The sequence below is a fragment of the Pavona decussata genome, unplaced genomic scaffold (genome assembly GCF_977016875.1).
Source record: "Pavona decussata unplaced genomic scaffold, jaPavDecu1.1 SCAFFOLD_69, whole genome shotgun sequence".
Lineage (NCBI taxonomy): Eukaryota > Metazoa > Cnidaria > Anthozoa > Scleractinia > Agariciidae > Pavona > Pavona decussata.
Window position 1 is genome coordinate 2,207,338 of NW_028145488.1, and position 26,015 is coordinate 2,233,352.

General features: G+C 38.6%; 1 protein-coding gene and 1 long non-coding RNA gene across 2 annotated transcripts in view; one reads left to right on the forward strand and one right to left on the reverse strand.

The window, feature by feature from the left end:
• LOC146477750 (uncharacterized) overlaps positions 1 to 20,519 on the reverse strand; it is a 106,184-nt gene extending 85,665 nt beyond the window's left edge. Inside the window, exons 1-4 of the mRNA XM_085113162.1 lie at positions 20,451 to 20,519; positions 19,965 to 20,016; positions 13,999 to 15,229; positions 1,178 to 1,270 (exon numbers count right to left, since the gene is read on the reverse strand). Of these exons, the coding sequence (XP_084969288.1) occupies positions 1,178 to 1,270; positions 13,999 to 15,229; positions 19,965 to 19,982 (1,342 nt within the window). The 5' untranslated portion in view covers positions 19,983 to 20,016; positions 20,451 to 20,519. The remainder of the gene's footprint in view (positions 1 to 1,177; positions 1,271 to 13,998; positions 15,230 to 19,964; positions 20,017 to 20,450) is intronic.
• Positions 4,821 to 8,298, forward strand: LOC146477752 (uncharacterized). Its single transcript, XR_014865318.1, has 2 exons — positions 4,821 to 5,369; positions 8,107 to 8,298. It is a non-coding gene; the product is annotated as an uncharacterized LOC146477752 (long non-coding RNA).
• Positions 20,520 to 26,015: the final 5,496 nt, after the last annotated feature.

A 26,015-nucleotide genomic window follows, 5' to 3' on the forward strand; every position in this document is an offset into this window, starting at 1 on the left:
TCGTTTTCCAAATTACCGGTAGGCTAAAAGTTTCCACCGTCCACGAGCCGTGTTTAGCCGCACCAGTTGTTGTTTCTATAAGTAACGTTTGTGATGACATCATGGTTTGCTTTTGCGGGTTGTAACAAGCCCCAAAATAGATCAAGGGGGTCGGGATAAACAACTTGCGTGTCATACTGGTTTGTTGGTTTTGCTTTTGTTTAGTGAAGTTTGTAAACGCACAACATCTATGGATCTTTTGAAAAGTTCTGAAATTGACGAATGCAGTTCACAGGAACTGGTCGAAACATTGTCCAAAGAATCCCTCCTTGGTAGTGATGACTGTGCCGTGGCGAAATTTTCAATTTGATTATCAAATCCCGCGGGAGCATCAGAGACAAATCCCGCCATGTGCAGGGTGTTTTGCAAGCCTTAGTTGTGGTTTACCAGGCTTGAAATTCGGTATGTAACGATTAACTTTACAATTTCAAGTCAATGATTCCATAAAAGTACGATTAACATATTAGATTTTCAACGGTTAACACCAACTGCTCGTCAAAAGAATAGATAGTCAGTACCTTTCAATAGAACTGCCGTTGATCATTGTTAATCGTTGAAATGGCTACATTTCTTCCTGTTAATCGTGTGGAATTCTAGTATTTTGCGTTATCAAGAGTGATATGTCAACAAACAGGACAAAGCTGGATTTTACGCCAGGAAATGGACACATTTTCTCTTGGAGAATGTAACTGTTTACATTTCTGACATTCCTGTCACACACGTAGTAGTTTGTAACAGAATCAAATAAAAGCACGACAGTATTCTTTTTGTTGCTCCCGCAAAAAAGACCGCTTTCATGTGCCGTGTTTCAAAGACAACACTAGTGTATATTGAATACCAGTATTTAATACTCAGTGCATTGTCCTTTTGGTCATCTAGTGTCTATAATGTTATCGATATATCTTAACAAGATGGTAACATTTCTCAATGGCATTAATACGAAACACACATTGGCGTAAAAAAAAATACTGGACAATGGTTTTCAATCGAATTGCAGTTCACATGCAAAAATTTGGACAAATGCGAGCAAAATCGAAAAACGGGCTGAAATTCGACATAAGTCGGTTATGCTCCCAGCCCTTCAATTGTTGTCAGTGTGTCAGTGATTGTTGTCATTAGAAAACTAATTCCCGCCTACCTTCTGTTCCACTTGTCAGCTGAGTTTGAGAGGCTGCAGGGAAACGAAGCTTACTGTTAACTGCTACTGAAGACTGACTTCCAATAGAAAAACCTTCAGAGGGGAAAAATGTAATAAGCAAAATTAACCAACATAGCATCTTAGGACTGTAAAGATACACGGTGCTAATTTGAAGCAGCAACATCTCAATAATATATACAGTGCTGTACAAAATGTACTGGACTAAGCATCTCAGACTTGTAACAATCAGCAGACCAATGCATTAACATTCTTTACCAATCAATTTAAGCATACAGTAAAACAAGGCTGCTTGCACAGCCATCAGACATACATGTGTACAGTGTATGGACTGCATTATCACCATAACAATAATTATTATAATGATTTAAGAGCGCCTGCCTGTAAAAATCAGACAAATTCTAAATTTCGTGGCAAGGGTGGAAAATTCGATTTCTTTCATATTTTAAGGTCAGATAGGCTAGGATATAACTAAAATCACTGTATAGTTTTTTCGGTGAAATATCCTTTTATTTCAAAGAAATGCAAATAACGAAAATCTGTTAAAATCGTCATTTGAGGCGCTAAATTATTACACGGGTTTGAGAGCCTTGGTGCGAGAACAAATCATTTTACCGCTTTTAAAACACTTAAATCTTTTTTTACAATCTTTAAATATCTTTTGGAATGATTTTGGGAAATATTGCGTCGTTCTGTGTATGCGAAATAATTTAATTTCGAAGGCATACAATTCACTGCAGTAAAAGTACTTCGTGAATAAAATTAATTTTCACCATGTGCGAAACCTTCAAATCGATTAAGCTTCTGGTGGTTGAATGTTAGAAGGATGGTCTATGGATTCCTGTAAAAATTTCTTTGGGCAAATGATGAAGAGCGACGTGAGAGCTTTTCAAAGTCCGTACAAAATGCAAATATTTGACCCCCCGCGGTAAACTTTGTAGTCGTGGGTCAGACATAATTTTTCGTCCGTGTTCATGTCTTGACCCATATTAGGTTAAAATAAGCACATAGAAAAACATTTCGAAATGTTCTTACCTTATAATATGCTCAAAGACAGGTCCAAATGCCATTTTAGCACGATTCTCTGGTCGTTCGTCGCATAAGTTTGAGCCGGCTGTTTGTATTAAACGTCCGATGTACACCACGCAAACTGGTCGAATACAAATCTTTGATCAACTTTCGGCGCATTTCATCAAGACTGCGTCTTTTTCGATGGCTAAGTCATTTGTGAAGTATTGCTTGGTTTACAGTGCACGAAAATATAACATCTGATCGCTGCTAGAATGACAAAAAATGTCGGCGCTTTCAGTCTATCTCTATCTATCTTGCATTGCAGGGAGTTGTTTGTTCGTCACGCAATACAATGTCCTGGATATTTTAGGGGGGTGGAGGAGGGTGAAAATGCGAAATGCTTGATAACTGAACATGAACATGCTCAAGGCAACAACAACAACAATTAAAAAAGTGATACCTTTTGTTATGTTATTTTTCCGTTGCTAAAATCCAGATAATTTATGTATTGGCAAACTCATTTGCGCGCGCAGGCATGGTTGTTGGGAGCGTTGCCATTGTGGGGTGAGAGGGGGGGGATAAGATTTTACTAAACAGTGTCAGTACTTACTGATGAAGATCACTACACATCCTTTAGCTAGTTCTTTCCATCTTTAAATGCAATAGATCATAGTATGAAACCAAAAATATCCCTCATTGCAGGCATCTAGTTGTCATACTATGTCATGGGCGTGGGCGAGGACTAAAATGCTTGAAAAGTGCACGAGGTAGTAGTCCTGGAACTAGTACATACTCTAGGTTTGAAACACAAAACTGCAAAATTCAAAAAAAACAAACAAAAACAAAAAGCAATTTATTTAAGGAATTTTGTCTTTCCTTGCTTGCTTCGTCATTGGTAAGCCCCAATATTAATTTATCACCAGTTGCAGGCTAGCACTATTCTTAGACAGTGTTAGACTGATAACAGCTTTTCGAGCCTTTATTTTTCTTACTCCTCTTAGTTATGCAAGTCCGTTCACCAAAACATGAAAAAAAAATTACCTCAACTAAACAGCTTGCGCAAGGCTATAACAGCTTGTAAGTGGTAGGTTAAAAGACTGGACATAACTCTGATCGCTGCAGGTAAGTGTGCTGTCCTTGACAGGTAGATAGGGCTAGTAACAGGTTATGGCAGTCTGTTGACGTAACTCAAGCGAGGAGCAGAATCGGCTTCTATATATTGACTAATGAATGCAGTCTGAAATGTGAAAGAGTGCTCTGTTTCCAACCTGATGGGCGACACTTAGGGCCTAGTTAATGCCTTATTACTTACAGACCAGAGGAGGGGTGGGGTGGGGAAGGGCGTGGGAGGAGATTGGTATAAAACCAGCCTGTAATAACCTATCTCCCTTCGAGTTACTGTCATACCTTCACTTTCCTTGCCTAATTCATAAACCAATCATCATGCCACATGATGGTTTCGGCCTCAAATTTGATACGCTCTTTGCTCCTCCATTTATCTAATTTTGAAAACAAGTAAGCACCCCACACCGTCTCCCCCATCCCTCACAAAAAAAAAAAAAATGTTCCGATCCTACAGTTGATAATAATAATAACCGGTGTTTATGTGGTGCTGGCGTGGGGTGGGGCTTCTGACAGGAGGGGTGCTCTCGGGACGGATGATGTTGTGGCCCACGCGCGTTACGTAACACCATAATTTCCTTTAGGTGGTATCCAGACACGTTTGGTGGCTTGTACCGCGTAGTCGCAGTGTTGTACCACCAACAAGGGCCTTAAAAGAACTACAACCCTCCATTTTCAGTGTAACAAACTTGACTTCAAAAAAAAAATTCACTTGTGCCCCCCTCTAAGCATACAAACGGCGCCAAGTAACTAGCACGACCAGAATTTGTTTACTTAGTAACTATTTGGCGATTCTTTCTCACGCCGAATGGCCATAGCCATAGCCATAAATTCGACTGAAATCTTTTAGCGATTTTATTTTTAAATTTACAAAGATCTTCAAATTAAATATTGTTTAATTTAGACATCATAAATTTGATAGTATTTGAAAAACAACACACCTAACGATGTAACATGCAAATGAATGAACACCCGAGGAAAACAAACGAACGGCAATATTTTTCGCAGGGGTGCATTCTTTCTTTCATTGCTATTTATCAACAATTTATACGGGAAATGTGCTGTTCGGGGTCATCTGCCTGAAGAAAAAAAAGACTTTTCTGTTCGGTTTTTTGGTTTCATACTAGGATCTATTGTATTAAAAAAATAAATTGAAGAACTAGCTTAAGGATGTAGTTATCTCCTTCAGTAAGTACTGATACTATTTTCGTAAAATGTAATATCCACCCCCCCGAACGCTCCTAACAAGCCAGCCCGTGCGCACAAACGAATTCGCGAATGAATAAATTATCTGGATTTTAGCAAGGAAAAAGAACGTAACTAAAGGTACCACTATCTTAATTGTTGTTGTTGTCTTGGGTATACCTGTTCAGTAATCAAGCATTTTCGCATTTTCACCCTCCTCCACCCCCCCTAAAGTGGCCATGTGTGGTATTGCGTGACGAACAAACGGCTCCCTGCAATGCATGCATGCAAGATATGGATAGACCAGGGGCGGGGGAGAACACTCCATAGCGCCTGGCACTTTTTTTGTATCTGAATCATCCAACAAAAGTTGACGTCACATCCGGTCAAATTGGCGCCCAGCAGCTTGTCCCGGCGAAGTCGAATGATGGCGTCCGGGTCAGGCATGATTTCTTCGGATTTTTGAGCCATCCGTATCAGGAATTGTGAACTGTGGATATGAAAGATGTTGTTAAGATATTGCTTCGACTTCATGAGCAAGGGTTTTCCAAAGAAGTGATTTTTTTCTATTGTTTTGACGGAAAATACGAGACAGCTAAGCGTCGTGTCATGGCGAAAATTTCACACTCTCAAAACGAGTGGCGTTCAGACTTTTAGTTCTTGTGGCTTCTGATCGTTCGAAAGCTGAAATTTTAATAGCCTATCCCGTGTGCAACATAATGGAGGAGACATCGTCAGTCATAGTTTGCAGTGTTAACATCGGGAACCTAATTATCACTCGACGTGAAGTGTTGGAAGCCTGTATCATTGAAGCTGTTCCAATTGTCTTCGTTGTAAGAGACTCGTAATCTTCCAGGTGAGTAAATGTGGTTATCTTCATTTTCAGGTCTTTTCTGCCGACGTGAGTACCTTTACATGTGGGCTTTAGAGTAATAAGTCGGTTTTGTGCTTCGTAGTTCTTTATAAAGACGCAAGTGACGTTCAATTAATAAATAGCTATAGTAATTCTCTTATCTGAAATGCATTCATGTCATGTTGTCCTGCCAGCCCAGGGGGGGTACTAGGGTATATTAGTTACGGGGAGGTGCGAATGAGGCCAAATTTTGAAACCCAAAAAAAGTCCCGTCACGCTAAGGAAAACCCAAAAAAAGTCCAGCAGCCAAAAACGTAACCCAAAAAAAGTCCAAATTTTTTAAGCATCAAAAACAATAAAAGTACAAAACAAGAACCAAGCGAACTACATCAAGCACACATTAATGGCAAAGGGTATTCAAGTTACACTGAACAGCCCTGAAGAGCGGGGAAGACAACAAGAGCGACGCGGTTGGGAATTAGAATATATGAAGTCTATGAACGTGACCAGTTGGCACAGCACGCAGACCACCTAGCACGGTGGATAATGGTGTAATGCGATATCTTCGACAATCAACAATATGTAACTGATACAAGATGATTGATCGTTAACAAATAAACTGCTCTCAACGAGAGTTGTCTTTGTCTTGTCATTTTATTTGCATGATTTAAACTTGTTAGTGAAATTGTTTTGCGTAAAATCAAGAATGGTAGGGCACAATTTTCATCAACCCCAAAAAAAGTCCTTGCCAAAATCTTATAGGGAAAAAAAGTCCACCAGAAAATTTCAAACCCAAAAAAAATCCCAAGCCAAGAATTTCAAACCCAAAAAAGGTCTTCACACGTCCCCGTCACTAATATACCGGAGTACCCCCCCTGGGCCTGCCAGTGCAGGCTTGAGGAGGGGCTTGTGTCAGAAAATGTATCTGCGTGGCCTGGTTCATATTGCTAGTGTGAGACAGTTGTTAAAGTTATTGATGTCAAGCCATCTTAAACAATAAATTAAATAGCATTATTGTGAATGATATTATTTCTCAAGTATTGAAAGAAACAACCCCTTCACCCTTTATCTCATCTCGGGTGCTCATGGGTTAAGGCTTTTTATACATTTGCACTATATTACTTGCACTATAATTATGCACCTGTGACATCAAATTGTGGTAAGAAGAAACAGTATGCCACAAGCCACAGACAAGTGGCATGACTGATGTTCTTACCTTGTTTTGAAGTCCTCTTTGGGTTATCAAAGGACACATGGAAGGTCAAATGGACTTTGAAAACTCTTTATGGCTGACAGTGTCATTTGTACATCATATAATTATTTACCAGTTATTTCAGTTACATGTATGTTAGTTGGTGCCAAATATTTAAGGGCGCGGAATTGTCTTTTTCTCTGTGTCCAAGGTTGGGGAAGAGAACATAAAGTAAAAAAATATATATATATATTTGCAAATTCCTGGAGGTTATCTAGCAGCAGTAATTGACCCATACATTAAGTTCAAATAACATTGTCTCCTTTGAACCAATGAAATTCAAAGTTCATTTTGACAAGGAATATTGAGTTCTGTTCAATTCAATGAAAAGACAAAAGTTCAATAACCACACAGTCAGTTCTAAAACCACACATCAATTCAGTGACAGTAGACCAATGTAACAAAAACTATAGGTGATGTTTTTTCAATTTTCTCTCCTTCATGCTTGTCAAGGATGCAAATGAGAGGCCTGCTTGTAAATTTCAAATTAGTTCAATTCAAAGAAGGCTTAAAAATTCAATCACCACACCAAAACAACAAACCCCCCGCCCCGTCAAAAAAAAGGGGGGGGGGGATTATATAAGTGTATATATATTTATTAACCACCTGGGTGATAGCAGACCTCAAAATAAAGAAAATTTACTGGTGTGGGTATTTTTAGTTCAATGGGTCCTGCAGGTAGGGAAAGGGAAGGAAGTGGACAATTCAACTGAATTCAATTCAATTTTATTCACACTTATTACAACGAAATACAATATATTTTATAGTAAGAAAAAATTAAATGTGCAGAGCACTTTATTGAATGATTTTACCTTCTACGGAAGAAGTGCGTAGTGGTCAAAGGAGCAAGGCTTTTGTGTTGGCCACTTAACAAATCGACAGCAGTTTTCTATGGTCTATACTCTTATAGACAATAAAATGGCGTCAAACAATGTTCAAAACCCAAGTGGAACCACGACCCACATTTCACTGCCAAGTTTTGGACATTTTATGGTGTCATTTTATGGTCTATTTTACAATTAGACGGCGAGCTTGAGGTTTCTATCAGCTGAGAGTTGGCGAGGGGCGAAGCCCCGAGCCAACTATCAAAGGCGATAGAAACCGAGAGCGAGCCATCTAATAATTGTTTTAGCATACCTCAGTGATCGATCTATGAAGCAAAAAAATATTTTTATTTCATAAATTTTGATATATTTGTGCAATGATGCATGCTGAATCGCGCGCGCTCTGACAAACTGCCGTCTATCGATAGACGACACCTGTGTAGCCAATCAGATTGCGTGTTATGCGATAGTCAGTCACTGAGGTATGCTAAAAGAGTATAGACCATAGAAAACTGCTGCCAATTTGTTTTTTACAATAATATGTTTGCATTACATTAATAGGGGTTATAAGGTATATTACCATAGTTTAGAATTTTCCTTACTTTCATGAAATTTTTAGGGATTTAATGTTTTTAATTTTTCGTTTTAATTATTTTATTTTTAGAGATTTAAACAAGAACTCAAAAAGAAAGAGACCAGCAAATCCCCCTGAGATGGCAAGAAAGGAAACAGACAGCAAAAGGAAGAATGCGACAAGACCGGGAGTAACTGCAATGGCCACTTAGCTACAGTGTATATGATTTTTTATAATTTACTGTGTCAAAGTCTAATAAATGTCTGCCGGTAATAATTTTCACATTGGTGTACAGCATCATGTTTGCTTACATTGACGTATTCCTATGATCCAAAATTTGGTCAGCCAAGCTGTCAAGCTGACCAGCCATATGCCTTAGCTGGGCAGCCACCCACTGGGCCTCCATTACTGGTTTTTTTTTTTTTTTTTAATTTGTTCGCTTTACTTTTTAACTGACTCTTCTTGTCTCTTGACTCTTCTCTGAAGTGCCACAATCCCTGTTTCCCTTTTTACAAGCTCCTCCTTGTCTTCTCAGCAGGGGTTTCATTAAGTTTTGAAGTAGGGGGGCACCTACAGGAGAGTAGCTGGGCAGAAAATTACACTTGAAGTGAATTTCTTTATGTTTAGTTTGAAAGTAGGCAGGTACTGACTCTTGTGTATCCTGGTACCGGTACGTGGGGCCCGCCTTCTAATGAGAACCCTGCTTCTGCTAACTGTATGGCCATCGCAGTTTCTTCCAGTGTTGTTACTTTCTTCCATTCGCTGTCTGTTTCCTTTCTAGCCATTTTAGGGGGATTTGCCGGTCTCTTTCCTTTTGAGTTTTTGTTTAAATCTCTTAAAATAAAATAAAATAAAATAAAAAATTAAAAACATTAAATCCCTAAAAATTTCATGTAGGGGTGGGAGGTTTGTTGTTTTGGTGTGGTGATTGAATTTTTAAGCCTTCTTTGAATTCAACTAATATGAAATTTACAAGCAGGCCTCTCATTTGCATCCTTGACAAGCATGAAGAAGAGAAAGTTGAAACACATCACCTATAGTTTTTCTTACATAGGTCTACTGTCACTGAACTGATGTGTGTTTTTTGAACTATTGCTATGGTTATAATATTATTTTGACTTTTTGATTTTCAATGAACCATAGGACTTCTAGATTTTTACAACTTTACCAACGGACCACTAATCTGCATCATTGACAAGAAGAAAGTGGAACTATGTACAAGAAAAAGCTACATTATTGGGCAGCTGTTGCCAAATATGATTACAAAGACAAACAATGGATAAGTGGGCAATAGATTTTTAAATGCATGTATGCCTGGGTATATTCTCCATGGGAAAATGCCATGGTTGCACTGGTATATATAATGTATTATAATATATTCCATATTATTAAAAACTGCATCATTGTATAATGCAATTCGAGGGATTTGATTGGCTTAGCGGCCATGGTATATGAGCAATTATACCATGGCCGAGAAATGGCGACCATTAAATTGCCTTCTGGTCGTTCTTGCACAGCGAAATCAGTAAGATATAGCAATATTTCTTGGTTGTTTTTAATAAAACAATTATTCCACTTGCGCTTGTTGGATATGAGATGATTATAGCCAACTCGGCGCTACGCACCTCGTTGGCTATCTATCATCTCATATCCAACGCGCGCTCGTGGAATAATTGTTAACTATACACACCTTTACACGGCTATACACACTTATATAGGAGAACACACTTATATAGGAGAATGCCATGGATGCACCGGTATAATATATTACACACCTTTAAGGGCTATACACACCTATAAAGAGATATACACACCTTTACAGGGCTATACACACCTATACAGCGCTATACACAGCTATACAGGGCTATACACACCTATAAAGAGATATACATACCTTTACAGGGCTATGCACACCTACATGTATACAGCGCTATACAGGGCTATGCACACCTTTACAGGGCTGTACACACCTCTACAGAGCTACAATGTATACACCCCTATAGAGCGCTATACACAGCTATGCAGGACTATACGCAGCTATACAGAGCTATTTACACCTATAGAGTGCTATACACAGCTATACAGCACTATATACGCAGCTATACAGTGCTATACACAGCTATGCAGGGCTATACGCAGCTATACAGTGCTATATATAGCTATACAGCGGTATAGGCAGCTATACAGGACTATAAACAGCTATAGCGCTTGTACTACTAAAGATTCTTGCACTAGTTGAGGTCCCTGCACCACTTTAGGTGTTTGCACTACTTTAGGTACTCTTAATGCTCAACCAAGCAAGTACTAATACAACCGGAAAGTGGAAAAATTTAGATGAAATCTGGGTGGGAACCAAGGAGCTGTGTTCTAGCCAATTTTAGCAGCCCATCCTGCTAAGGCTTTGAAAGAAGAAGAATGACCAACCATCAGCATTGAGGTGCTAAACCAAAATAGCTAACGACAGAAAAATTATGACTATACGACTAAGTTTTCACTCAGGACCACTACCAATAATGCCCTCATGCTCACCTGAAACCCAGGCCGGGATTTATCTAGTGCCTACACAGGCCCGTAGCAGGGGGAGGGGCAGGGGGGGGGGGGGGGGTTGAGCCCCCCCAGAATTTTTGGACGTTAAAAAACAATTTGCCAAAATTAAGACAGATTAATGTGCACTGATCAATCAGTCTTGAACTCTGATGCTGCAAGTCACTTTTCACAACCTTCAATAATTTGTCTACTACCTGTCAGTTTCCTCCGCTAACAGTTTGTTTTTATATACAACGGCAACGAAGGCAGTCCTACCTTGTGAATCGGAAATAAAGGCAAAATGGATTGAAATCAACCAATCGCAAACCGTGAAAGCTGTTGAAATAAACTACTTGTTTTTTAAGACATTCGCTCATTGATAGCAATATAAATGCCCTTAGTTTATAGCAAATATTTAGTATTCGCGTGTTGTCGAAAGCCACACAAATATGTCCTCTCAAGAGCAAAATTTTCCTGCAGTCGCATTCTCAATGCCCGATTCCAAATTTAAAAAAGAAAGAAAAATTTGTCTTCGTTTGTTTGCGTTCTCCTTCAAACGTGAAATTAGGAAATTTCACGTGGTAGTCCGCGTTAAAAAAAAAAACGGCAAAGAAATGTACCAAAAAGTGTGACGCAGGTGCAAAGTTATTGATTCGCTTACTAAATACTGCTTTTTTTATGTTCTCGCTGTCTGTTTTTTTTTTTGTGGGGGGGGGGGGTAGTTTTGTTTAACCATTTTGCTCAGCCCCCCTAGTTATTTTAGCCTTGCTATGGGCTCCTTTTGTCAGTTCTTTAAATTCACCATCAATACATTGGAATATTTCCCACTGTAGTACTACTGTCACCAACCTTAATTATAAATAATCCAGAAATCCAAGGATTTTCCCGAAGCTGCCGTTAAATTATACCAAAAATTATAGGAAGATGGTGAGGGGTAATGAGGCAGTGGCGGATATTTACTGTGCATCATATTGTTTAAAAAATTTAAAATTTCGCTTTCTGTATCTGTTGTGATCGGGAAATTCATTGGCAATGTCAAGAGGAGAAGGTCTGTCTGTTCTAACTTTATAACTGTTTTAAGTATCGTCAGGTTAATAGAGCATTCGTGGGTCATTGTTGAACGAAAGTATCGCAACTTTTTATCACAATGTCTGTTACTTAAATTATACGCGCCTCTATATTTGCCAGTAAATTTTTTCCATTAAAAATTAATTCCATTCCACTGTTCTTTATTTATTTCATTACTTACTAAGTCATTCATCATACATTTTTTTTTTTTTTTTTGGGGGGGGGGGGGGGGTAGCAAAAGCCCGCACCTGCGGTCCCTGATCTTGAAACGCTTATAGTATTAAGCAGTAGTGTTGGTATTCTAAATGGGCTTCTCATAGGACCCCCTCTCCCTCCCTTCCCATTGAGTTACTAGTCTCACACTAGCAATATGAACCAGGCCACGCGGATACATTTTCTGACTCAAGCCCCTCCTGGCAGGACAACATGATATGAATGCATTTCAGATAAGAGAATTACAATGGCTATTTATTAATTGAACGTCACTTGCGTCTTTATAAAGAACTACGAAGCACAAAACCGACTTATTACTCTAAAGCCCACATGTAAAGGTACTCACGTCGGCAGAAAAGACCTGAAAATGAAGATAACCACATTTACTCACCTGGAAGATTACGAGTCTCTTACAACGAAGACAATTGGAACAGCTTCAATGATACAGGCTTCCAACACTTCACGTCGAGTGATAATTAGGTTCCCGATGTTAACACTGCAAACTATGACTGACGATGTCTCCTCCATTATGTTGCACACGGGATAGGCTATTAAAATTTCAGCTTTCGAACGATCAGAAGCCACAAGAACTAAAAGTCTGAACGCCACTCGTTTTGAGAGTGTGAAATTTTCGCCATGACACGACGCTTAGCTGTCTCGTATTTTCCGTCAAAACAATAGAAAAAAATCACTCCTTTGAAAAACCCTTGCTCATGAAGTCGAAGCAATATCTTTGCAACATCTTTCATATCCACAGCTTACAATTCCTGATACGGATGGCTCAAAAATCCGAAGAAATCATGCCTGACCCGGACGCCATCATTCGACTTCGCCGAGACAAGCTGCTGGGCGCAAATTCGACCGGATGTGACGTCAACTTTTGTTGGATGATTCTGATACGAAAATTTGACGAGTCTTCTGCCCCGCCCCTGGGATAGACTGAACATCCTGAAAGCGCCGACATTTTTTGTCATTCTAGCAGCGATCAGATGTTATATTTTCGTGCACTGTAAACCAAGCAATACTTCACAAATGACTTAGCCATCGAAAAAGATGCAGTCTTGATGAAATGCGCCGAAAGTTGATCAAAGATTTGTATTCGACCAGTTTGCGTGGTGTACATCGGACGTTTAATACAAACAGCCGGCTCAAACTTATGCGACGAACGACCAGAGAATCGTGCTAAAATGGCATTTGGACCTGTCTTTAAGCATATTATAAGGTTAGAACATTTCGAAATGTTTTTCTATGTGCTTATTTTAACCTAATATGGGTCAAGACATGAACACGGACGAAAAATTATGTCTGACCCACGACTACAAAGTTTACCGCGGGGGGTCAAATATTTGCATTTTGTACGGACTTTGAAAAGCTCTCACGTCGCTCTTCATCATTTGCCCAAAGAAATTTTTACAGGAATCCATAGACCATCCTTCTAACATTCAACCACCAGAAGCTTAATCGATTTGAAGGTTTCGAACATGGTGAAAATTAATTTTATTCACGAAGTACTTTTACTGCAGTGAATTGTATGCCTTCGAAATTAAATTATTTCGCATACACAGAATGACGCAATGTTTCCCAAAATCATTCCAGAAGATATTTAAAGATTGTAAAAAAAGATTTAAGTGTTTTAAAAGCGGTAAAATGATTTGTTCTCGCACGCAAAGCTCTCAAACCCGTGTAATAATTTAGCGCCTCAAATGACGATTTTAACGGACTTTCGTTATTTGCATTTTTCTTTGAAATAAAAGGATATTTCACCGAAAAAACTATACAGTGATTTTAGTTATATCCTAGCCTATCTGACCTTAAAATATGAAAGAAATCGAATTTTCCACCCTTGCCGCGATATGTTTGATTTTTACGGACAGGCGCTCTTAAAAGCGTGGTGAAAATAGAAATACATGTATGTCCTGTATCATTAATAATAATATTAATGGCAGACTTTATAAATTCAAAGGAATTTAATCCAGATATTCAATGAATAAATTTGCAAGTGTTTCTTGAGGCCAGCGCCCATTTTGTCATCATTTCATGAATTGACCTCTCTTTCCCAAACCCATTTTCTGGGGTATTTGTTCTTGTTTAAGTAAATATAATGAAAGATCAATAAGTAACAGCTCTATACCACAGGTCACATCACCCACAATTAAACCAATAAAGGAATTTTACCTGAAGTGATGCTCGTCATTCTTTGCACAAGTAACCCGCACTGCTCCTCCCAGTTGTACATCTTTCCATACTCTTCACTAATAGACTTAGTTTCTGCAAGTCGTAAATCCCTTCTTTTCTGACGGACACTCCTGATTGCCTCGGCCCACCTGTTAGGATCATCTGAATTTACTACACAGTTTGAACCATGGAGCACATTCTTAAGAGCTTCTCCGAGACCAGAGTTACCACTTACAAGCACAGGAAGACCAGCAGATAAAGCTTCAAGAGCAGCCAGACCAAACCCCTCCGATCTTGACGGCATTATAGCAAGATCTACCTCACAAAACTGCTCAGCCAACTGCTCTCTTTCTTTGAAACTACGTACAACAAATTGATCACGGGAAATGCCTTGCTGGAGCAACATTTCTGCTACTTGCTGCTCTCTTCCACTTTGTACTCCAACAACCTTCAGTTTGTAGGGTTGTGGCATGTCTTTCAACTTTGCAATTGCCTGAGCAGCAATGTCATAACCTTTCAGCTGCAAGTCTTCACTGTCACCACTCCCTAGCAACAGAACAGAAAATGTTCTTCTTTCTTCAGAAGCTTGCTTTACATCAGCAAACTCAGAGAAGATGCCCGGGGTGACGTTAAGAACATTTTGATCTTTCTGAAAGGGACGTAGATATCCTGAGAAAGCTTCCGTTAGCTTGGGTCCAACTGCTACAACTTGATCAGACAATTCACAGAGTTTGACTTCTAATTTGTGCTTTTCCTCTCCTTTAGAAACAGCATCTGCAACATTTTTAAACATTCCAAGTTCTTCAGGGTCAGTATGGACGACCTGAATCCATTTACAGTCATGATGGCGTTTTATGACTTGTACTTGTTTACCAAGCTGAACTCCATGGCCTATCACACAGTCCATAACATGACCTTTTGGAATAGTTGCCAACCAATCAACTGGGTCATAACCAGGCATTTCTTCTGCCTGAAGAAGACGGACATTATGATCAGCAGCAACTCTTTTATCCTCTTCACTGCATTCAGGGAGATAGACACTGACTTTCACATCAGGGAACTTTGCCAACTGAATGGCAAGCTCTCTGTTGATGGTCGACACACCTCCTTTTGTTGACCTCCATTCACTGCTTAGAAGAGTCACTCTCAATGTTCTTCCAGAGGAAAAACTTGGGGCTTCCCCTTCATGACCTTTCTGTGATGTAGAGGCTATGTTAAGAAAGGAGGACTCCTAAAAATTTAAATATTAAGACAAATTAATTATTTGCTGAAGAGCTGTCATGCAGCTGGGTACGTGTTTCCTTCTCAACTCAATTAGTTAAGGCAAAGGTTTATAATAAGCAAATGATGGACAAATTGAAGGGCTGAGAGCATAACCGACCCTCTCTCCTCCCCAGAGGTTCAATAGGGTGTAATGTGTATCCGCTGAACGAAGTGAGTGCAGGCGCAAAAGCTGAGAGGGTTGACTTGGCGGCGAACCTCTGCCAGAAGCATGTTGTTTTCTTGTACATCGATAGATTTCTCGGTCATCTCTAAATTTGGCATTTTCATTCTTGGTGGAAGTCAGCATTTATTTTGTCTCTACAGTTTGCGGTCGCTAATTTTAAGGGGAGATTTCACAATTTTGAGAAAAAAGCAAAATCGTTTGTATTCGAAGCCCCCCTTGAAACCCGTGGAGAGTGGACTTAGTACATTTCGCTTCGTGAAAGTCAACAATAGTCACAAAATAATAATTGCTTTTTCTGGGCTTGAAAAGCCTTTTAGCCTTTTATAACCTTATCACAGTAAATAATAAGCTTCCCGTGAGAACTAAATGCTAATTAAATCACCGAAAGATCATTATAACTTCTTCTGATTAAACTTGTTTACAAGATAAAAATATCAAGTTTGGTCGTTTCGGAGTATAGAAAAAAATACGCTTTGATTAAAACATTACGCTTACTTGCTCTAGTCTCTTTTAAAGCTGAATTGACAGTTTTTGTTTGGTCCCAGCTGGCAGACATTTCCCCAATAAATCATTTCTTTGCATGCACTCTCTTATCTCCACATGATCGCCGCTCGTGTAACTTGAATTTCATTCAAGGCATCACAGCAAAATAAAAGCATTTTCTTAACAGCCATCATGAGAGGAACAAACTTTCCCCGATTTCTAAGCATGTAGGTAAGATTGCGTGAGTAAATCTCCCACATCGCGCAACATGACAATTTCACAAACACGCGCCATTTTCATGACATAAGTATGCAAACCATCCTAGTTACAAAATGACTCCCCCGGATCGCAGCCATATTGGGCGTGGTTTCTGGCAGAGGCTCCCGCCGTCGCCTTCCATGGAATTTTATGCCTGCACTCACTTTTCTCAGCGGAGCCTCTGCGGAGGAGAGAGTAACCGACCTACATTGAATTTTAGCCTGGTTTTCGATTTTGCTCAGATTTGTCGGAATTTTTGCTCTCCCTGGTTTTGAAAACATTTCGTGGTTTTACAATCGTGGACAAAACTCCTTGAGAAAACCAATCATGAACAGCACAAAAACCACTTGCTTACTACTTCTCTCTGGTTAATTCTACAACAGAACTTTACTTCTCTCTCCCACCCCCTCCCCCTATGCAATGACAACTGAAACACAGACAGCCAAAAAACCACTCAGACACTAACTGTTTCTCCCTTCTTAATACTACCACAGGTATTTCTTCCTCCCCCCCCCCCTCCCCCTTATGCAATGTTGATGTGGGGGGGAATGTGGTGGTTTGCTTGTTTACCAGTGAACGTGCTTGGAAGGGTAATTTTGTTATAGATTTTGTCCACTCCCGTCGGACTCATCGGTTTCCAAATTTTTGGTAGGCTGAAAGTTTCCACAACGCTAAAATCAGACTGTCTGAAAAAGTGCTCTAGCAAAAAACTAGTTATATCTTCAGAAAAGATAAATATCTCATGCGTATTATTGGTTAAACATTAAGTTAATGTTGTTTCAAGTCTAAAGGATTACATATGGTCACATTTTTTACTGGCGATGGAAAAGAGGACTCGGACCGCGCGTTGTTGTTGTAACGTGACTGTGGGTATTTGAGAAGTGGAAACATTGGAATGTAAATTACGGCTTGCGGTCAGCCAAGTCGTATGGTGCATATTTTTGCTTTGTGCATTAAGAAAGTCAAGAAAGTTAATCTTTTTAGCCGTGGGGTAAGTGTGGGGCAGATAGTTTTAGCGTGATTTCACCCAAATGCAAGTTCCAATTTCTTGCTTTCCCTTCAGGGCAATAGAACCAACTAGTAGCGTAAGGAACCTTAAAGAACATTGTCACATTATTTCATTAACGTGGTTGTAACTTTTCACTTAAACGTAAGGGAAAATAACTGCAATTCATACAATGACCGCTCTCTTGAAAGCCAGTTAAGCCATACATGTAAGTCACGCAGTGCGGGACAAAGAACTTGCTTTGTTTCAATACCTAACAGTTCTTGCGGTCATTTCTCGCAGGGAAGGAAATGGCTGATTTCGAGATAAACTTTTTTTATCAATGAAAACAGATTTATTCCCCTTCTATTCTACTCCTTTTGATCACAGCAAAAGTGCATCTTGATAGCACTTTGGCTTTTGGGCCATGTCGCAATAATTAGAAACTAACTAAGTTAATGTTGAAGTGATATATCAAACACGAGAAAGCGTGTTTCATCAGATATTTAAACACTGAGAAGTAGGTTGAAAAAACAAGGCGCCGAGTTTTTTAAACAACTTTGATTTTATAAAAAATTCAGAGCTTGAACACAAATGCGGGTTTTTACTAAGTCGTGGTGGGTCAGCGGGTTTAAACGTTAAAATGCGGGCCAGACCTGCCTGGCGCGGGTTACTTGGGGTCTATGTCAATCATAAACTTGTTGCAGGCTAAGTCCCTGGAATCTTATGCCAACCTTTACCTAGCCTTTCACTTTCTCTGTAATTCTGTCAAAAGTTCTGTTCATCAAAACTGTATAATTAAAAACATCTTTACTATTCAAAATCCATTTTCATGAAATTTCATTCACAGTACAAAGCAAGCCAAGATGTTTATGCATGAAATTCAAATTAGTTTCTATGAAAAGTTGAATTCAACTTTAATTTGTCATAAGTACGTAAATTATGATCATTCGGGTGAGTGTAGTCCTGAGAAGGACTGTTTGGGGTGACTTTGACTGAAGTTTCAACAACCTGAGCGGGAGTCATAAAAATAACCTGAGTGGAAGTCATCTTCAATTTACAAAAATTTGTGTGTTGTAATTGAAGGTCTGAGAGCATAACCGACTTACATGTATGTCGACTTTTAAAGCGGCTTTCGATTTCGCTCGGATTTGTCCGAAGTTTGGCTCTCCCTGGTTTTGAAAACATTTCGCGGTTTTACAATCGTGGACAAAACTCCTTGACAAAACCAAACACGAACAGAACAAAAACCACTTGCTTACTTCTCCCTCCCACCCCCTCCCCCTATGCAATGACAACCGAACACAGACAGGCAAAAAACCACTCACTTACTGTTTCTCCTTTCATAATTCTACCACAGTTACTTCTCCCTCCCCCTCTCCCCCTTATGCAATGTTGATGAGGGAAGTGATGCTTGCCAGGAAACTGTTCGTGACCCAAAAGACAACATTGAGTCAGGGGGAGGGGGAAGCTAGGGATTTGGTAGTTTTCTTGTCTACAAGTGAACGCGCTTGGAAGGCAAATTTTTTTTGATAGGTTTTGTCCACGTCAGACTCGTTTTCCAAATTATCGGTAGCCTAAAAGTTTCCACTGTCCACGAGCCGTGTTTAGTCGCACCAGTTGTTGTTTCTATAAGTAACGTTTGAGGTGATATCATGGTTTGCTTTTGCGGGTTGTAACAAGCCCAAAATAGATCAAGGCAGTCGGGATAAACAACTTGCGTATCATACTGGCTAGTTGGTTTCGCTTTTGTTTGGTGAAGTTTGTAAACGCACAACATCTATGGATCTTTTGAAAAGTTATGAAATTGACGAATGCAGTTCACAGGAACTGGTCGAAATGTTGTCCAAAGAATCCCTCCTTGGTAGTGATGACTGTGCCGTGGCAAATTTTTCAATTCGATTATCAAATCCTGCAGGAGCATCAGAGACAAATCCCGCCATGTGCAAGGTGTTTTGCAAGCCTTAGTTGTGGTTTGCCAGGCTTGAAATTCGGTATGTAACGATTAACTTGACAATTTCAAGGCAATGATTCAATAAAAGTACGATTAACATAGATTTTCAACGGTTAACACCGACTGCTCGTGAAAAGAATATTAGATAGTCAGTACCTTTTAATAGAACTGCTGTTAATCGTTGTTAATCGTTGTTAATCGTTGAAATGGCTACATGTCTTCCTGTTAATCGTGTAGAATGCTAGTATTTTGCGTTATCAAGAGTGATATGTCGACAAACGGGACAAAGCTGGATTTTACGCCAGGAAATGGACACATTTTCTCTTGCAGAATGTCACTGTTTACATTTCTGACATTCCTGTCACGTACGTAGTAGTTTGTAACAGAATCAAATCAAAGCGTGACAGCATTCTTTTCGTTGCTCCCGCGAAAAAGACCGCTTTCGTCTACCGTGTTTCAAAGACAACGAGTGTATATTGAATACAAGTATTTAATAGTCAGTGCATTGTCCTTTTGGTCATCCAGTGTCTATAATGTTACCGATATATCTTTACAAGATGGTAAAATTTCTCAATGGCATAAATACAAAACACAAAACGGCGTGAAAAAGATACTGGACAATGGTTTTCAATCGAATTGCAGTTCACATGCAAAAGTTTGGACAAATCCGAGCTACATCCAAAAACGGGCTGAAATTTGACATAGGTCGGTTATGCTCCCAGCCCTTCAATTATTATTACTTTACACCACCAGAGTTCAATGACACATTCAGAAGCATTTAAGCTTACAGCTCATCATAATAGACATGGCAAGTTTTCTAATAAAGTCAAAGATAATACCTTTGATAGCCTTGACATCACAGGAAGCCTTTAATCTTGTTGATTACTGACACTAAAAAAAATTGAAACTCAAACATTTAGTAGGAACTGTGATTTTAATTTAATTTAGATTTATAATTATGCACAGGAAAAATTTTGAAAGTCCTAATAAAAGAAATTTAAAAAAATAAAAATTGATTGACAGAAGCAAACAAAAGAGGGAGATGGGGAGAACGCTTATTAGGTGTCAGAATAACTGAACTGTTTAATTTGCTCACCCACAAGACGAGTTAAATTACAGAGATAGTGGCAACAAATACATGTACAGTCAAAAAGCAACAGGTTTTAAAACATTCTACTGTACCCTTAGTTTCTTCTTTCCTCATAACAGATGCACTGACAAAAATCCTTTGACTGTAATTCAGACTTCTCTATCAGCCATACAACAACAATAATTAATATTAATATAAAGAGTTGGAAATTACTGGTATCAATGTTGTAACCTACCAAGCCATACTCCAAGAACATTTGCACATCTTGAGCCAACACTTTAACACATGAACCGACAGATAAACTGAAATCAAGAGTAGAACAAACACAAACAAAGATAAGTTAGATGCATTCCCCTGCACATAATTTAATGATTGTAGCCAAAAATGACATGATGACGAGACCTGTTGAAGTTTATCAAATCCATCATTAGTATATGTATTAAACATTATTTGTATTTTTGTCTCAAACCTAACTTCAGCAATTTTGTCAAAGCACTGAAGTGGCCGGTATGACTTAAATCTCTTGGAATGACCACCCTTGCAACTGACCATTTCCCTTTGAAGCAGCCATTATCAGGAAACCCCATGAAAACCAACCACAAAGTCTCAGTAAATTATTAATGAACATAGTATTAATATTTATTTTACAATCTCTTGGAAGGGTGACCATCTAATGCTAGTGGTATATTCTTAAGGTGTCGGACCTCAAAAGAAATACAACCATATGCATTGTTTGCCTCAAATGTTGGATAACAAAGAAAATATTTGATAACCTGATGCAAATTAGTCAAAGCCACGATCTTTCGCACACATACTGTATATGGTGACAGTTGAGTGAGTTCATCCCTGCTCACCTCTTGTGTTATGAGGTTTGTATTACAAGGCAGTAGCTATATGTGTCATGAATTACGAATATAAGAAAGTATAACACTTGGGATTATTACAGGTCCGCAAGTGACAAACATGTACTGAACAGTATTTACAACAACTTTTAACATCTATGAATAGTGAGAGCTTATTGAGTACCGTAAGTTAACAACTACAAAATATTTATTAACACTCTTGTTTTGCAGTGCTCGTCAATAGAAACTGTTAATGCTGATGAAGAAGTTATAAATTGTATTACGTTTGTTGAGGAAAATACATTTGGTGTTTAAAGATGTTGCATTATGTTTTTTTTTTTTTTTTTTTTATTCTTATTTTAAATTTTATTCAGCTATATGCTTGTATGTTTACATTCCTGCCAAACTGCTCTTGAAGGGTAGGCTGAAGTGATGACAGTAATGTGGGAAAGGAGTTGCTGAATACTCTTGAGATTGCTTGGGCAAGCATTGTACTATTGATAGCTGGAGTTGACACAGGTGGAGAGGATGCAGCAGAGGTTGAAGCTGGGGTTGTATGTACAGGTAACCATGCTCACATGGGGAGGGATGTTGAAAGATTGTTTTTTTGTTTTGTTTTGTTTTTATGGGGGGGGGGGGCATTGTTTTTTTACTGTTGTTTGTTCAGCACCTCATGTTGACTGGTGATGAACACAGTCATTAGACAACAGACAAGTCATGCGGATCATAAAGGCCTCTGTTCTATATTATAAAAATTAATTCCACCATTTTTCCTCGTAAAGCGAGGTTAACAAATTTGTCGGGCAAAAGGCCTGAACAGGGCTAGGCTGCGAGAATTCAAGCGAAAAATATATTTTATTTAATATATTGATGAAAGTGTCTGTGCTGTTGCCTGGCAACAGTGCAAACAAAGTTTGAATGAGGTCAGACAAAGAGAAGGTTGCTAGGCAGCAACAGGTTGGAGGACAGGCTGGCGTCAGACACAACTCATGTTTATTCATTGAGGGCTGACAATGTTTGTTCATCCAGTAGTGAAAAATGTTTACTGTTGGTGAAACATGACCAAATTGTGATGCAAATGAACACAGGAAAATGCACAAGGGACAAGAGAGATTCACCAAGGGAGATTAAACAACGAAACTCAGCTTGTGCAGTGAAGAAGAAGAACGCAACAGGAAACCACAGAGCAAAGACAAAAGACAACATCACTTCAAATCGACTGTCCACCCAGCCCTAGCTTTGCCAGGCACATATTTCTAGACTTCCTACTCATGTATAGTATACTTGTTGAACCTTGGGGGTGATTTCCTCCAATTATTATTATTATTATTATTATTATTATTATTATTATTATTATTATTATTATTATTATTATTATTATTATTATTACTATTATTATTATTATTACAGAAAATTTGCAGCAATTGTTAGGTTTCTAGATCGCAAATAGCTGAAGGAGCTGAGTGTTTTCCTATATGCATGATTGCAAAATAGTCAACTCTCTCAAAGCGACCAATTCTCGTAAGCGACCACCTCCCGTAAGTGACCACTTCGTAAACAACCGTTTTGTTTCCCAGTTAAATACTGTTTCAAGAGCTCTCTCGTAAGCGACCACCACTCAAATTTCTAAGGGACCGCGACCACTTTTTATGCCAGAAATTTGACATATTTTTTTGTTTTCTGTTTCCGGTAAGCAACCACCCAACATATTCGCGTATGATCTGAGTAAATAATTACTCAGAAGTAACAAAAGTTCAATTTTTAATGACGCTACCCAGGACAACCGACAGTTTACAGACAGAGAAGATTATTATAATTAGATCTGTAGGTAAATGGCAAAAGTAATCTGTTCCAAAATGTTAAACAAAGTTTCGTCAGAAGAATGAATAGATGTGAAAAAATCAAATAAATTAGTTTCTATTTGCCTAACTTTAGCTGCTAGGGTAATATTTTTAGGTAATTAATTTATCAGTCCAGAATTAGGCTTATTTTGTTGATCTTAAGAGCTCTGTTTTAATATGATAACAAAGAAGTAGGAGCAACACAAATTTATCCAGTCCCTAAACACATTTTCTGGACATCCAGCCAAATCAACACCTCTTACAAACTGCGTTCAAGGTCCATACTGTAAGTTGCACCAGTCTCAGTACATACTGTATGGACTGAGAAAATGAGATTTATTATTTAATAAGATATTTATTATATCTCTGAGGTTAATCGGGTGCGAAAAAAAGGACACTTTCAAATTTAGTGCGCAGTACAGTCAAATACAGCCTGCAAAATTGACCAATCAAACTGCTCGTACTTAAACTGAGAGATACAATAAAAACTAATATGGCATGAATTTTGACATGCGATTGGAAAACACTGATGTGTATGTTGTAGGTTAAAATGAATCCCAGGTTAAAATGATTTCAACCTAGGTTGATTTGTATTTTCCTTTGTTTCAGATGTAAATTACTCAACCTTAACAAAGGAAAATACAAATCAACCTAGATTGAAATCATTTTAACCTGGGATTCATTTTAACCTACAACATGTATATGATTGCACAATAACAACAATTGATCTGAGACAACATTTAATGATTTTGAGGGACCACAGACAACTGCAGAAGGTAGAGTAACATGGTTTTAGCATCAACAGTCATTTGGATCATCTTTGATCAACATTGCAGAATTGAAGACGGTAACTAGCAAGATTGCCGCCAAGCCCCATACTTTAATTTTGCCGACATTTTACGACTTAAGGTGATTCCACTGAAAAAGAAGAAGTATTTAAAATTGTCTAAGACTTGGTCCAGTTCATGACTATGTTATGTGCATTAAAAAATGCAATAAAAAATGGGGATCACCATGCTCGTTTTTGTGCAACCTGGATGGCTATTATAGTAAATAGATGACCCACGAGGTTTATATTAGGAACGCTAGTAATCAGAAAAGGGAACTATCATTTCTAGAAAAATGAATTTCTTGCATTAAAATATCAAAGCAGTTCAACAAAATTTACGTTAATCTTACACAACAAACTATTTTAATTGAACTGGAATAAAGATTATGAAAGAAATTAAAGATTTTGCTGCATCTGCACGTACAAAGCAGCACTACCTAAATACGTGCTTTTTAATGCATTCAAATAAAAATATCTCAAAGTAGAGTATTAAACTTTTCTTTAAGGACGGTGCCTACTAAAAGCGAAGTAGTTTTGCGCAGTTTATCACTATGCAAGAAAAGCAGATCTTAGTAGCGGCTATTGAAATCCAAAAAGAAAATTGGGGGTAACCACGCATTTTTTAGAGATAATTAAGCAACAATTATTCCAAAAAGCAGCAAAATACAAAGCAATGTATGGCGCTTTTTTCCAAATTGAAGCTTTATTATCTCTGAAAAATGCGTGGTTACCCCCAATTTTCTTTTTGGATACCAAAATCACTTGCTAAGTTCTGCTTTCTCCGCATAGTTTTAAAGCGCGCAAAAATATCCCTGTATTAGTAGGCACCACCCATAGGAAACCCGAGTATCTCGAGATGCGCAGAACGTATGCGCAGTAACAATAGTAGGCACCGTCCTTAAATCGCAATATATAGTGGTCAACCGTATGACATTTAAATTGATGCATCAAGAAATGGGGGTCACCATGCTTGTTTAGAAGAAAAGGATCATTTATTCTCCTGCTGAGCTTAACCTCAAGGAAATCCCGTAATGTTGTGCGTGCACACGCTCGTGCGCACGCTAAATGACACGAAAAATCATGCGCAGCAAGGATGCACAATGCAATTCAGCGGAATCACCTTAAACACTATTCATGCTCGTTCTTTGTGTAACAGGTATGACAACGACACATGTACAGTGAAACCTCTCCTTACGGACACCTCTTTAATACGAACACCTCTCTATTACGGACAGTTCACTTGGTCCCTGAGAGACTGAAATCCATATAAAGCCTACCTCTCTAAAACGGACACCTCTATAATGTGGACACTTATCCCTGTCCCCATGGTGTCCGTAATAAAGGGGTTCGACTGTATAATTTTATTGAGGCTGTGTGGAAATCTTTCCCAATAAATTGCACCAGAATTTTTTGAGCAGAAATTACAGTACTGTATCTCTTAGTCCTAGATCAACAAATTATGGACAATTATTATTCGTGGTACAAATAACGCGCCTTTTTAATAAGGAGCCTGCCCATGCGTGACTAGCTATGCAGATCAGGGTGGCGTCTGTAACTGCGTAATAAAAAACTACAAACTAACAAGAAATGCTTGATCTTTTGATCAGCTTCCACCAAAGCATCTAGTACAAACGCAGACTTGAACTTACTGCAAGCATTCTGCGATGAATGTGACTCAACAAGACTTTCTTCAGAGACATTTCAGTGAGCTTGAAATTAAGCTTAATTTGCATGTGTCCACCGACATAGCAAGCCTCATACTTTTCAACGCGAACCTCATTTAATCAGAGCCACGCAGAGACCTCGATCAAGTTAAACTTAATCCAAAGAAGCAGTTAATAGCAGTGTAAAACGTGTTCGTTATTAAGTCAAAAGTAAGATTATCAATTTCAAGCAACAATCTCTGCAACATGCATATGTAAGCTTAATTATCCAACGCGAAGCCTTCATGAACAATAAGACTTGCATTGATTAATCTCGAGCTTTTACGAAGCACTAAGACCCATCTTCATTGAAAGATTAAAGTGGATATTGAATCGAGGGTTGTTTGAAAGTTTAAAACGAAACTAAAGAGGGCAAACTATACACGCTATATCCACTTTGCCGTACGCTTACCTTCGACGTCAACTCGCCAAACAATCAGCTTCGCGATCCACGGAGAAAGTTTGCCCACAGCTAAGGTCCATGAAGTTGATTCGACTCGCTACATTTTCTCGGTAAAAAAAGTTTTCTCACCCCATGACTGCAATATTAATAGCGAAAGTACGAGTAAATTATGTTTTAACACG